The 15,523-nt window shown below is 34.1% G+C and overlaps 1 protein-coding gene and 1 long non-coding RNA gene across 15 annotated transcripts in view; one reads left to right on the forward strand and one right to left on the reverse strand.

Annotated features, from left to right (window-relative positions):
- Positions 1–4: 4 nt before the first annotated feature.
- PIP5K59B (Phosphatidylinositol 4-phosphate 5-kinase 59B) overlaps positions 5–15,523 on the forward strand; it is a 33,409-nt gene continuing 17,890 nt past the window's right edge. For 3 of the 14 annotated variants that reach the window (XM_011633915.3, XM_011633921.3, XM_011633920.3), the window contains exons 1-13: positions 31–573; positions 4,479–4,513; positions 6,035–6,163; positions 6,580–6,828; positions 6,924–7,076; positions 7,168–7,332; positions 7,448–7,663; positions 7,755–7,978; positions 8,088–8,220; positions 8,370–8,457; positions 11,697–11,759; positions 13,724–13,801; positions 15,410–15,463. In XM_011633915.3, the coding sequence (XP_011632217.1) occupies positions 453–573; positions 4,479–4,513; positions 6,035–6,163; positions 6,580–6,828; positions 6,924–7,076; positions 7,168–7,332; positions 7,448–7,663; positions 7,755–7,978; positions 8,088–8,220; positions 8,370–8,457; positions 11,697–11,759; positions 13,724–13,801; positions 15,410–15,463 (1,708 nt within the window). In that variant the 5' untranslated portion in view covers positions 31–452. Of the gene's footprint in view, positions 574–4,478; positions 4,514–6,034; positions 6,164–6,579; positions 6,829–6,923; positions 7,077–7,167; positions 7,333–7,447; positions 7,664–7,754; positions 7,979–8,087; positions 8,221–8,369; positions 8,458–11,696; positions 11,760–13,723; positions 13,802–15,409; positions 15,464–15,523 lie in introns of all 14 variants that reach the window. The other 11 variants (XM_011633916.3, XM_011633922.3, XM_011633923.3 and 8 more) reach the window with 9 other exon arrangements.
- Positions 13,258–15,131, reverse strand: LOC148936129 (uncharacterized). The gene is made up of 2 exons (XR_016139836.1): positions 14,699–15,131; positions 13,258–14,358 (listed from the first exon to the last, which is right to left on the reverse strand). It is a non-coding gene; the product is annotated as an uncharacterized LOC148936129 (long non-coding RNA).

A 15,523-nucleotide genomic window follows, 5' to 3' on the forward strand; every position in this document is an offset into this window, starting at 1 on the left:
GCTCTCTCGATACAGCTCCTATCGAGTATCGTGTCGTCAGATCGTGGCCGGAGATTCGCGACGGGGCTGACGGATATTTTTCTCTCCGCGCGACGACAAGAAAACCGTCGGTGGTATCGCACGAGTGCGACTGATATGTCGCGCTGGATGGCGCTAGTCCGAGGACGGGTGGCTGCGTAAATCCATCACCGTCATCGTCGTCGGTCACGCGGATCGCTACTCCGACGGGTGGCCGCCGCCCGCGGCACATCTCTCCGCGACAGCAGCGTCGAAACATGCGTCCGTTGCGGGGTGACGGGGACCGAGCGATAACCGAGGAGGCTCCTTCGAGGAACTGTCAGGGGAACCGTCGCCATCATCATCATCGCCGCCGACGCCGCCACCATCACCATCACCACCACCACTGTTACGCGTGAGTCAGTGCGGGATCGGACGGAGGCGACGCACGCAAAATGGCTTCGGGCGACAATGTGGACGTGATCGAAGTGGTTGAGACGACGAGCCTCCCCGTGCCGGCAACACAGCCCGTGGTGGATCACCTCAAGCCGGAGCAATCCACCATCGAGGAGGACTGTGAGTAAACGCGATCTCTCGTACTCCATTCCCCTTTCCTCCCCTCCTTCCCCCCATGTATTCCGTTCTTCCAGCGTCTCATGACCTAACCTATACCGCTATATCTCCGGGATGACGCCGTGCCGCGTCGGGCGTCGCTCTTCGCTCGGTTGACGATTCTCTCTCGCGTTCTCGCGACTCGTCCGTGCCGGCGCCAGGATCTCGATCTGGCCGGTCGCGTCTGGCATGCGGCCTCCGCGGGCCGCGATCGAAGCCCGCTTAATCCGCCGTTCGTTTTGACAGCTAATGGGTGTCACCCGACCTACAAAGCGCAAACGTAAGAATCCGTGTCGCCGTCCGAAGGAATGCTCCTTCGGAATGCGTTTCGCGTGTCAACGACGTGGCTCCTTCTTGCCTCTCGAGCTGCCGGGACGATCGATCGATGCGTTGGATGAATTTCTTCCAAACCGGTCCTCTCTCCCTCTCTCCCCCTCTCTCTCTCTCTCTCTCTCTCTCACACACACACACACACACACACACCACACTCACTCTTTCTCTCTGTCGTCATAATTACTTGTATCGCGAAACAATAGAGATCCCCACACGAATATCAAGCGACATCGCGATTTCTCTTACGTTTGGCCGCTCGCAAATTTGACAGCTGATAGCTGTCGATCGCGACGTCGAGCGACACGAAATAGCTTTCGAAAATTCTAAGCTCTACCTAATCCGACGTGTTTCTCGCGGGATCGTATCATTACTAAAAGAATTTCATGACACAGAGACGATCGAACAACACAATCGAAAAACTCGTTATAGATTGTGTCGTTATAGATTAATTTTTCATGCGCATTTTTAAATGTGCGTTAAAACACATTAGTGCACAGATTAGTGATGCGGTGCGATAGGTTCCTTATTTTTGATATATTTTTGATATATTTTCTTTTCCAAAAGAAAAGCTATTGCTTCGAAACATCACGCATTCCACGCATGACATACTTTCTTTCCGTCTACGTCTCCCGCATTACGTAATTACGGAGATATCTAACAGTGAAAATTACAAAGAGAGACGTTCGGTTTCGTAGAATAAACAAATAACAATTCTCTCGGGAGATTCCACTCGATTTTTATAGGATTGGAGGACGTTCGATCTATCTCGATAGACAGATAGGAAATCTCTCGTTAAAATCCTCCTCCGGAACAGGGAATTATCTCTCAGTTCGTTAGAAAAAAACATAGGCTATAGGATAAGAATCGGGAAGAGAGTGATGAAATTAGAGACAGGCTCGAATTCAAAAATCATCGACCGAAGGAAAGTGTTCACGTCTCTCGTCTTTGTCACGAATTCCGCGAATCCCGATTCACCAGGCGATTCATCGGCACGAGGAGCGATCGTGACAATCGCGTACGAAACGCGGCGGGAATTCGTTCGTCGCACGATTACGAGGTGACAGCTCGTGGCCGTTTGACAGCCGTTTGACATAGATATCCAGCTGCAACGACCCGGCACGTGGTAATCTGCTCTTGGTAATTCGCGTGAACCGTGCGATCGCGATAACATCGTCGTTATCGGATCCGCGCCGGACGAATGTCGTAGGAACGTATCTTTTTCCCCGTTTTTTCCCCGCGGAGGAAAACAGCGGCCAGAAAAGTGGAACGCGCATTGGAAAGCGATCCTCTACACCCGAACTGTTTCTCTCGAAAGATAGATTCCTTCTTATCGAGCGAAAGCTCTTCTCCCACAGAAAACCTTCCTACACCACTCTTGTTTATTTGCATTATATTTTTATGAGCGGACAAGAATTTTATTATCCTTTGGACTATCCTTTTGTTTTTCTCTTCTCTTCTTCAATTCCTTTCAAAAGATGAAAGAAATTGTATCTTTATTATTACTACTTTTATTATTATCTTTATAGTTTGTTTTTGAACAAATTTAAAATTCACGATACGAAATATCGTGCATATTGCATATTTAACGACTTTAATTTCTTCTTTATTTAAATACTTTAATTGAAATTTGTTTCTCTTATATTCTCCTCCTTGAGTATTACATGACATGATATTCGAGACGTAATATTTCTTGAGTTTTCGAGGGAAATGGGAATTTTGTTAAACTTTAGATTATTTATTCAACCTTTCAAAGACTAAAGGAAATTATATTCTTATTGCATTTCATTCTTGAACAAATTTAAACTTTACGACGTGAAATGTCATATTATGTATTCACGGTGACTTTAATTTCTTCTCGCATCCGTCTAGATGTTTTAATTGAGATTTCTTTACTCGTATCTTCTCTCGATATCGTAGTACATAAAGTAAACAAAAAGTATTATTTTCCTGAGTTTTCGATCGTGTCGAGCCAAGGAACTGAACAAGAATATTATCTCGCTGAAGAATACTTTTATTATCTCAAGGATGAGAGCCTTGAGTGTTTACATAATGCGATTCATTCTGCCTAGCAAAGAAATAGTTTCACACGTTTTTCTCGATATGCAAACGATATGCAAAACATAACGGTTGGCAACTCTTCTTTACAAATAGCGCGTGTCTCACATAATTTTCAGAAATTCATTGACTTTTATATATTTTGGTGGTGGTGTTTTTTAGTGGCGTCATTCTTGTTTTTGTTGTTTCGCAAAAATGTCTTTTAGTCGAACAAAGACCGTCGCACGCGTTTGAGTCACGAGCTCGCTACGGAAGACAGTGGTTAAAAATAGAAGACTAAGTAAGGACATCTTGACTCTCGTTATACCCTCATTCTACAGGCGGTCATCCCAGGGGCCTTTTTTATTCGATATCGCAAACCGCACGTGCACGTGTCGTTTTTTTCCCCGCAATTAATCGAATGATTCGAGTGAATCTTGAATTATATAAATTAATAAATTAATAAATTACGAGCCGGAATGCCGCCAGCAATATCAAGCCTGATATTGTTCGCGGCTCATAATTTATTAATTCAAGATTCACTCGAAATAATAAATTTGTTATCGATATATCTTTCATGACTCATAGATTTGTAGTCTTTCCTTGCATTTTGCAATTTTCATTCAAAATTTTCATTCTTTACTTTCTTTATTATATAGTTTTGATTTTCATTTGAAAAAGATGTATATGTGAAAGGTCAATTATCTAACGTATTTTCTTATACATAATTAATTTGCTACATAATTAATCTTTCATATATACAATTTTTTTATTATAATAAAAATATCAATATATTTATTTTATATTTAGTTAGGAATGATAGATCCTGAATTATATAATGTACGTACTATATAATAATTCACGTAGATAGAATCATTGTCTTCAATGAAAATTTATAGCGATATTGCCGAAAAAAATTCAAATGATTAGTTAATCGTATCTAGTAGTAAAATATGCTATGAAATAGTTAGCAATATTTTCTAATCATTATCGGAACGCGTGTTGTATTATAAAAGAAGCAATCTCGTTTCAGTGAATCGATCGTGTAAAAATGTCGTTGAGCCGCGCACTATCTCTAGTACCTAACATTCATTTTTGTGAAACACGTTTTAAAAAATGCTGACTTCGATCATGTAGACTCTCACATCAAGTTTAAAAATTGTTATATTCATGCGTATATTTTTATTAAAAGATAGTTTTATCCCAATAAAAAAATTATTTTTATATAAGAAATCAGCATAGATTTTTTTTTTTTATTACATCAGATTTATTACACCAGAATATTTAAATAAAATAAGTCTAACTTTTTATTTAATTATTTGGTAAAATTTGTGAAAAATTTTGATATATTTAATAATTAATAAAGAAGCACTAATTATTCCACAAAAAAATTGCATATTACTTTATAGAACTTTATAGAATTGCATCGTGTTATCTAACACGCTGTTGTTATCAAATTACATACATTACGCCATGCGACATTAAAATCATTTATTTTGCAGATAAGTCGACCGGAGAGAAAACAACAGCATTTGACGTAAGTATTGATCTTTCTAAATGATTGTTAATACTCTTAAAATATTCCGTATTTCGCATTTCATTTGTATTTCATTTTGTTAAAAAGTCAAGCAAATTTCATTTGAATATTTTATTAACAATTAAGTTTTAATAACACTGTAATGAATCATTTAAATAATTATTAGTAATTAATACAATCATAAACGTGAAGACATATTTTCGATATGCATGCGCATGGACCAGAAATCGATACGTAAATGATTTTATTGATACTATTCAATTCAAATGTAACGCTTGTTCTCACACGGAGATATTCTTTTTATCCTGTTGTATCACTTTTAATCTATTATATTATGAATTGTATATTTTTTTTTTTTTGATAAAAATTACTATATACTAAAAAAATTACTATATACTATATACTAAAATTAATTTTTGATAATAAATAACTTGTAATATTCTATGCGAGAGAAGAATGCTTGCCTGGCTTTCCCTTCTCAAAGAATTTTAAAAAGAAAGCGTCGATGAAAAATCACTCCGATTCGTAATGTGCTGCATTCTATCATCTTTTAATTCTTTTCCATTAACGCTTGCCCCACTTTTCCGCGGATCTACGTTCATATTGCTAATCGCAATCACTTATGCTTGCTATGACTTGATCTTTTTCCACAAGAATGTCCAACATGTGTTATTGCACACTTTAAATAAAAACTCAAAATTTTATAGTAAAAGATAAACGTGTTCCCAGATAAGATAAGAATGTAGGTAATAATCTGGAACTAATAAACTACCTAATATATCTTGAATTAATTAGAAAGATCGATACCGATCCATAGCGGGTTTTCTCCAATCTTCTATTTACAGCGAGTCGCGCCAGATATATCCCACATTTACTCGCGAAATCATTTCTATTTTTGTACAACGTACAGATTTGCCATCGGTAATTTACACTCGAGCGTCCAGGATCGATTCTTGTACGCTTGCGAAGTTCGTGAAGAGTCAAATTGCGCACAAAACAGGTTCTCGAATTTCTGTGACTTATTCTAATTATCATTGTTCGCGAAACACAAAGATGAGAAGTATATTATAAATCATCATTATACGTAAACGATTATCGCAAGATATCATGTCTTGATAATTACATATTTTTACGGAATGTATGATCAAACGAAAATAAAAAAATACTTATCAACAATAAAATAGTGCCTATAAATTGTTTTTTTCTTTTTTTTTTTTTTAATTTTTAATTATATGTGTAATTCCATACGGATAACACGTAATCAGAATTGTTATCGTTATTTCCTTTATATTTATATTTATTTATATTAGCGCTACAGAAGATATTTCGTAGTATTATAAAGTTTTGCGAGCTAGTTGTAATATACAGTTATTTAAGTTCTTGCGCGTATTTCAGATTGTATTAAATAATTATTTACATTTACAATGTAAATAATTATTTAATACAATCTGACACTATTTTTCTTAAGTATACATTCGATGTTAACGAGAATGTGTTGTGTACTATCAATTATCTTTGCAGAACTCAATAGTACAACATGGTACGACAATTGGCAAGACCCCTGCAGGGGTATCGAGAAACAAATCGGAACGAGAGAGGAAGATCGGGCATCGAAGAGTTGGAGTGGGAGGTGAAATCACATATAAGAAGGTACGTAAAGAATGCCAGTATAGCACTTCTAATAGATAGTTTCTTCAGTTTTTGTGCTTTGTAATCAAAATTAAATAGTATTATTAAGTGAAGGAAAAAGATTTAATAAACTTAGATCATGTTGAGAAATATGAGTGGTAAGATTTTTTTGATGCTAATAAAAGAGATACGATAATTCTTTCATTCAGTTATCAAGAAAGGAGATTATCATCCACATGTGTATTTACCGATTCAATCATCTCATGCGATCTTATTACAGGAGAGATTAGACTTTCTCTATTTAATAGCTAATAGTCATTATTATTTTGTCCTTACTATTATTACTGACGAAATAGACTTATGAAATGAAGATTAATAATATTTATAAAGTATATTTTTATGATTTTAATTAAATATATTTTATTAATTTTATACAGATCCAAACTACACAAATTATGGGATCTATCCAATTGGGTATACAGCATGCTGTTGGTGGTCTTGCGAGTAAACCCGAACGTGATTTATTAATGCAAGACTTTATGACAGTGGAAACAACGAACTTTCCAAGTGAAGGATCAAATCATACTCCGGCCCATCATTTCTCGGAGTTTAAATTTAAAAACTATGCACCTATTGCATTTCGTTATTTTAGAGATCTCTTTGGCATTCAACCAGATGATTTTTTGGTGAGACAAATTTTTCTCTCAGAAATACTTCTCTGTGAAAAATTGTTACAAATTATTAATCGTGTACTGTGCAACAATGAATTCTTTATATCTAGATGTCCATGTGTAGCGCACCACTACGCGAGTTATCAAATCCTGGCGCTAGTGGGAGTATCTTTTATCTAACGGATGATGATGAATTTATCATAAAGACTGTACAACATAAAGAGGGAGAGTTTTTGCAAACTCTACTTCCAGGATATTATATGGTACGTTCTAGAAATAAAACATAAAGTAAACATAACCAACCTTATTTTTAACATGAAAAATCTAGCTTAACGACAATGTTATTTTCTGCAGAATTTAAATCAGAATCCAAGAACATTATTGCCAAAATTTTTTGGATTGTATTGCTATCGGTGTAATAGCAAAAATGTTAGATTAGTGGCTATGAATAATCTTTTACCTTCATCTGTAAAATTACATCAAAAATATGATTTGAAAGGGTCTACATACAAGAGAAAGGTTTGTATTACATAATATTATATAATATTTATTAATATGAATATTATAAATTAATATTAATATTATACCAATACATATATATAATTTTATGATTAAGTTGTATTAAAAATTTTAGGCATCAAAACTAGAACGTTCGAAGTCTTCGCCAACGTATAAGGATCTAGATTTTATAGAGCATCATCCAGAAGGTATCTTTTTAGAAGCCGATACATATGGTGCATTAGTAAAAACTATTCAACGGGATTGTCGTGTATTAGAAAGTTTTAAAATTATGGATTATTCTTTACTTGTTGGAATCCATAATCTTGACCAGGCTGCAAAGGAAAAGGCTGTAAATATCATGTGACATTTTTTTTTATATCACATAAATGTCAATATATATTTGTCTTACGTACGTTCTACGTTTATATAATATTTTGCAGCAAGAACAAAGATTATCGGCAAGCGCTGATGAAGAAGGGGAAATGGGTGGTGAAAGTGATGGATTCATTCAAACTGAGAGAGAAAAAGATAAAGAGGATAGAATAGGCGCTGCCGCTTTAAATCGATCACGTAGTATAAATCGTCAAAGGTTGGTTGCTCACAGTACGGCAATGGAGAGTATTCAGGCTGAGAGCGAACCAATAGATGAAGAAGATGACGTACCGTAAGTATAATATGTACAATTTTTTACGAATATATTTTATTTTTTATGAATATATTTATATGAATATATTGTTTAATTGTAATAAATTTCATTTTTACATTCATAACAGTGCAGGTGGCATTCCTGCCAGAAACGCTCGTGGTGAACGTCTTTTATTATTCCTTGGCATTATTGACATTTTGCAAAGCTACAGGTTAAAAAAGAAACTCGAACATACATGGAAATCAATGATACATGACGGGGTAAGTAACATATATAGAACGCAAACATACGCCTGCGCGCGAATATAGATTTTTTTTTATAATTCAATTTTTTTCTCGCAATCTTCGCCTTTGTTTTACCGGTTTTGATTGTATTATTAATATAAATGAAATATTTCTTACTTACTAAGGACACTGTATCGGTACATCGACCAGGATTTTATGCGCAACGCTTTCAGGATTTCATGGCCAAGACAGTATTTAAGAAAATACCATCACGTAAGTACCATCCGAATCAACCTGTCCTAACAAGTTTGACTGCAAGATTACACTCGGCAAAACTCACTAATTTATGAGTGATATTTTACACTTACGCTTACTGATCTACCTACCGATAGTCATTGGTTGATCACGGTAATCCAATGCATTATACAAGAGACAATTGAGTACGAAAGTTTAAAACAAAAAATATTAGCTTTAACTAGAAGAATTAATCATAGCGAGATATTTGAATTTTGAAATTTATAGCTTCTTCTATTTATAATAATGATATGAATATCGTGATTCAACCATATACATTGCTATCGAATTGTACCTTTTACGGACCTTTTGAGATATATTTTGAACATTTAACGCGAGTTAAAAAACGAGAATAGGAAAATTTATTATAAATAGAGCTCAAAACTGGTACTTACAGTATATATATATATATATATATATATATATATATATATATATATATATGTGTGTGTGTGTATATATATATATATATATATATATATATATATATATATAATATTATAATGATATAATTAATAAGGTACTTATATTGTTACTTAAAAAGCATATATCAGTCCTGATAGAGCAGTAAGCCGTATGCTAGAAATATATATATTTTTATTCTTATTACAATTTGCTACAGAACTCGTCTATTTAATTTACTCATATAGTTACATACTCTTTTGTCTGACTCTTTGTAACAAACTTGTCATTAACAAGTTGAATTACCTAGGAGAGTCTAACAAAATATTAGCTTCCAAGATCTTACGTAATTATTATCAGGATTAACACGAGCGATGCCAATTTTAATAAACTCTTTATCTAGTTATTTGTACTTTAAGATTGTTGAAAGCGCAGGTCAGCGACTCAATTTTGTCTCAGCAGATTTTATCACAGATTTAGCCGTCCAAAAAAATGTTCTAACGATTATAATAGCGTTATAAGATATTTGAGTGACTGCAGAGAATGCGATAAATACTATGCGGATATCCGAAAATTATCTAGATCGCGATTTTTGCATCAATATCATGGGTATATTTGAATTTTATTGATCTGTCAGTGCCTTGCGTAAGCGAATCAAATATCATGCATAAATCAAAATCATTTGTTATAAAAGTAAGAATAATGCGCTTTTTTATCTACTCAACGAATGCAGTATTTATCAATAAAATTCAATTTAATTCAAAACAAAACTTTTCGGATACCTGCATTCGTTTCAAATCAATGCTGTGAATAAGATATATTTTGGGTTTATGAGTGTCAATTGATTATTTTTGGGTTTTGTTTTGGTGTAACTAATTGCTAACACAATACACGTATGTATATTTTATTATATGAGTTTTCCATTTTTTTATAACTTTGTTTTACAAGTTTAATCATATTGTGTTTCATATTTTCTTCCGACACACAATTTAATTTTGATATATTTATTAAAGAAAAAGAAATAGAGTGAATTATCGATCACTGGTGTCCACAGGTATAGCTGAGTATTTTTTATATCGATATTATTAATCTTCTTCTATTAACACTTTTCTTATACATTAGACTTTATTCTGAGTCATCTTTGAAAAAAAAGACAACTGTTTTAATAGCAAGATTCTCATAAAATGTTGCATAAGTAAAAGTTAGAATTAAATAATCTTTGCTTGTTAATACAAATTTTCCTTATATCTAGTCTATAATATAACTGGAGATATGCGTACATTTGTTAGCATGTAGAATATCATAATTACGACGATTCCTATCGTTTAAATTTTTGATCGATAACATCATGTGCCAAAGTTCTGTGAAAATTTCCTTTAATATCAATATCCTTTAATATCATAAATGAATCTTTATGGCAAATATTTCTATTTTATCGATACGCCAAAACAATCATTGATCTTTTCGTTCATCAAAGCATATTAGTAAAAAAGGTATATTAGAACGCACGAAATACATTCGCGCATTCAAATAGCTTGCTTAACAGAACTGCTTCAAAAAGAGAAGAGAATGCATGCCAAACGTAGAGTTCTGTCGATAATAGCTTTTTACAAAGATGCTAGTTGATTTTGTGCGATCTATATATCCGTAGAAGAATCTCTGCGATACAGGTAATGTTGAACGTGTATATATATATATATATATATATATATATTTTTTTTTGGCAATATAGTAGCAAATGTAGGATCGCGTGAATGTACGATTAAATCGAGAAAGAGAGTGCAAGTGTGAGAGCGAGAATAATAGATAGAAGTAGAATTTTTTTTATTGTAAAAATATTCAGCTATCGACTGAACGTGGGCACCATTGTACATATTTATATATTTTACAATAAACATTTTCGCTGTTTACAACTTCATTTCATTTATGAGCCCACCCGTACACTTATAACTTATCATTACCGTACTATTACTATAACTACTACTATTACAGCTACTACTATTACTACTGTTACTATTACTATCACTGCTGTTACTATTCCTACTATCGTTACTTTTGCTATACTAGTACTATTACTACTATCACTGTTACTACTGTCACGTAAACTATCATCATTAACATTGTTTCACTTATTATGACTTACATTCCCCCGTAATCATTATTCATATTAATTAAGTTTTTTGCACCATCAGCGCGTTACACCTTGTATATTGTCTTAATATTGTATCGTGCAATGTGTTTGTTGTGTTACGTACGTTTGCGTTTGGTTGATCACCTGTCACTTATAGTTTATCATATGAATAAACAGATTACAATTGACAATCTAAACATCCTAGGGAAAGTCATGTAATTAATCTTGTAATATCTTGATTTTTTTAAATTACCACATCAGAGTGCAGTTGATAAGCAATAACTTGAGTCGCCTAAATCTTTGAACGTAACAAAATTTAATTAATATTTACGACGGTACCATTTATGACGTTATCGTCAATATCGTATTACAACTAATTTTCCCTCCGAGTGCAGAAAAGAAAAAAAGCTTAAAAAAGAGATAAAAGCTTAAAATTTATCGCTTTATCTTTCAATCTTTGGCATATTGGGAAATTAGGTATTACCCTTAATGTTTCTATCTATTCTCGGCAGTCCTTATGACTTTATCTCTCATTTGTTCAATAATCCGGTATACGTAAACATATTATAAGGGAAATTAGCTAAATGTTGATGTTTTTGTGTCCCGTGCACTTCTTTTCGTGTCAACTCCCAATGACCTCATCTGACCTGCTACCGATCGAAACTCGAAAATTGAATACCAAAAGTGGACCTGCCTGAGATTAAGGGGAATCACCGCAAATTCCGTAACCTCGTCACCAGCTATATAGGTAACTCTGTCTATGTGTGCGTCCATCTGTCCATTTTTGTACGAATGTATGTACATTTGTTTCCACATAATTCTTTGCCTGTACGCGCGCATCTTTTTATGAATGATTTTGGTTTTCATGTTTCTACTAGAGTATGTGAAGTTTCATTCTCATCTCTCTCTTATTTTTCACAAATTTTTATTTAACAAATACAGTGTTTATAAAAATTTTTTAGAAGACTTTAGAATGTTTATTTTAATAAGATTTTAAATTAATTAGTTAAAATATTGACGTAATTAGTATTAGATATCTTTGCATGCGAAAATATTCAATATACTAGAATGTTGCATATTTATTTTTTTATTTCTGGATTTAAAACTAGAATAAGACAAATCGATATATTTTTAAAAGAAATCAGTTATGCACATAGCATTATGTAAAGCTTATTTCACAATATAAGTATAACTTTAACATAATAAAACACTTTGAACACAATTTCTATCTGCTCACTAACATGTATGGTTTTCTAAAATTTGAATGTTTCTACTGAAAGATGTCTCGAGTGAATTTAAGCAGCGGAATTATATACGAGTGAATTTTTCAAATATCTTTGTGAGTGTGTTTCTTATTTCTACTTCTATTGCTTTTGTAACCTGCCTGTGAGAATTGTACGCCTGATACGCCTAATATTATTTTTTCGTTACTCTACACATATTTCTGTCCTCCAACTTTTCGACACACATTTCGCAATACACAGCCGGAATTTTTTTTATAAATCTTATTTTTCTCAATGTATCCTAGAACAGCAATTAATGAATTCTGCACTTCTTTTTGACACTATATTTCTACACAGCATCTCGCAAAGAAAAAACAAGAAATATTCCAATAATCGCATTTTATCCAGCGTATTCTCACTTAAGTTCTCTACCTAAATCTCAGTCACAATCTTGAAATTTCCCCGTCACATTCGGTATCGTTCAGCAATTAGTTTAGCCTAGACATACCCTATAATCACGGCACGGACCGATAGATCAATGGATAAACATCTGTGTAATTTACAATGAAATCTAGTTGTTACATATGCATAAAATGTATTTCTACAGACTCCAGCACAATTCTTTCATGTACGTACATACTTCTTTTGTGTGACGTAACTACGTAGGCATGGATTAAGACGTAGTGCGTATACAAGTGACAATTGCTAATTTAAAAAAAAGTTCTCGCTTGAAAGCAAACGAGGTCAATAGATGTTGTTCGCTTGACTATATTCTCATTTATTCTTATGAATATATGTTAGTACATTCTATGTCAGCAATTAGTACAATTAAAATGTGAATATTTTACGATAAGTATATATATATATAGAGCACAGTTTAGCGTTTATTAACAAGTAGAATAGCAATAGTCTGAGGAAAGAGTTATATTTCTGTGCGATCGCGGCAGACGCAGTGCTGTAGTAATGTTATACAAACAAAAATATTCAAAATAATAATAAAATTTATAAGTAAAAGAATCTCTGTGATATGTGAAAATATATATTTTTCTTTATTAAAATTGACGAATAAATACATTAATTTTATAAAAATACGTTTATTTAAAATAATTAAAATAAACATCTATAAAAAATAAAAAATTTTTTCTAATTTTTCGTTCTATAATTTTTAATATTTGCTAAATTTTTCATAATTATATTGTGATAAAACAGAAAATATTTTTTATTTACAGTTACTATTATTATTTTACTAACAATTAAATCCATAAATAAAAAATTTCTGCAAAACAAAATATAGCGCTAACAAAATGAGGCCAATAATCTGGCCTTCGACCCTTGCTATAGTACTGATGTCGGCTTTCGTGTTTGAATTTCTTTTTGATAGGCATATTTAACATATGCAGTTTTCATCACCGAAATTTTAAAAATAACTTGATGTTTAATTCACATAATTCATGCGAAAAATTACGACATCATACGTCTTATGTTGCAGCTTTGAAACATTCCCCATCGAAGAGAAAAAGTATTAGCAGACCACTGAGACCATTGGAGGGTGACTTCGATTCAACCGGTGAGTCAAATGCGTTTCTTTCAAACTCTCAAATAATTTTTTTTTCCAATTTTTTGTTAAAAGTATCTTTATCGCTTGTACGTGATATCACGCGAGAAATTAATCGGTTTTCGGAATATCATTTTGATTACGAATCGTAGACAGTTATAATTTCGTGTTATCAAATAAATGAATATTTATCCTTCATCCTTTCGCGGCTAAAATAATTACAGTAAATCGTGATAAAAGAACTGATTAAAATAAAACAATCGATTCCAAGCGCATATATCGGTATCGCAATTTGAAGCTTGTATAGACAATTGAATTCCGAAAATTCGACAAAACATTTCTTCACGGTTCTATCATTGGCTTTGCGCTGGATTTCACTGTAGCCAGGCACAGCGATCAGTGCAATAAACTTAGTTGCGGCATTCCCACGTTACCCGCTTCTAAAGCATTCACGACGATACCGATATGCGAAGACGTCGAGAATTCTAGATGAAGTCCCATCTAAGCCCCGTCCCATCTCCTTTTCCAACTCGGCTCCTCGTTCCAACTTGGCTTCCTGTGGATACTCACTGTGGATACATAAACGAATGTATACGTATGTATATCTATTATAATTTTTAATTAACTTAATAGATTTTAATCTGCATCACAAAGGCGCACGTTGTAAAGAAAAATGATATTCAATCTCACGTTTTTCTCTTATTTGGTGAGTCAAAAGTTTCTAGAATTTTACCATCCTAAACGTAAGTTTGTACATATTATATATCTACAAGAACTCGAGTCATAAGCAGCTACGAACGAATGGTAAAAGACCGGTGTAAATATTAGACATTAAAATTGTACATTGTACATAACAGAGAGAAAGCAGAGTCGCTGCAATTTATGTATCTTTGTAAATTTACATATTACCTGGCAAAGAAAAGTAATTCCACTGAACACGAGTGTCTGCACCTCGAATCTCATCACTTTCCTATTCCCTATAATCAATCCGTTCGTCGATGCAGTCTTGTGTATACAGCTTTACATCGTGAGTGTCCGTCAATCGTTTTTTTCCTTGCCACACGAACGTCCCTTACTCGAATCCTCTCGGGTTCCGTCTCGGCACTCTTTCGGCCAACGCGACAGAGAAACTGGAGCCGCGATTTCAACGGAATTCGCTTTTTAGCAAAGCAATTGCTTCGCTGCGAATGAAAACGCTTGAAGGAACGTGGCGTACTTGTCGATGAAGCAGGGTTTGAATATGATAACCGCGAAAACAAGCGGTCGTGACTCAATGCCATTGATACGCGAGAATAACAATTTCATTTCTACAGTTTTATCAGCGAGAGTAATTGACGAGAGATCGAAATATATTCGAAATCCTTCGTATATGCATCCTTATGCAGCATCGATAATTCTATTTCGTTGCTGTCACGTCGGTTTCAAACCCTACGACCAAAGGGATCTCGTAAGGCCGAAGACGAGATCATCTTGTGCTTGTAACGCGCTTCTGGCATTGAATGGCTTCCACGTTTTTCTGAAACACTCTCGAAATCCGTGTTTCCGAGTTTCTCTGTCCGATTACGAGTTGGACACATACCACAATACGGTAATGGTACATGGTGTTGTATGGTGGTTTAGCGGTGGCGGCAACTGGAGGTACAACAATGCATGCTACATCACCTACGAAGGCCGGTGAGTCTCATACGATCTACGCACTTACTCTCGTAATGTACAGTCGTTCATTGCCATACG

The sequence above is a fragment of the Pogonomyrmex barbatus genome, unplaced genomic scaffold (assembly GCF_055798465.1).
Source record: "Pogonomyrmex barbatus isolate J1 unplaced genomic scaffold, ASM5579846v1 scaffold3, whole genome shotgun sequence".
Classification (NCBI taxonomy): Eukaryota; Metazoa; Arthropoda; class Insecta; order Hymenoptera; family Formicidae; genus Pogonomyrmex; species Pogonomyrmex barbatus.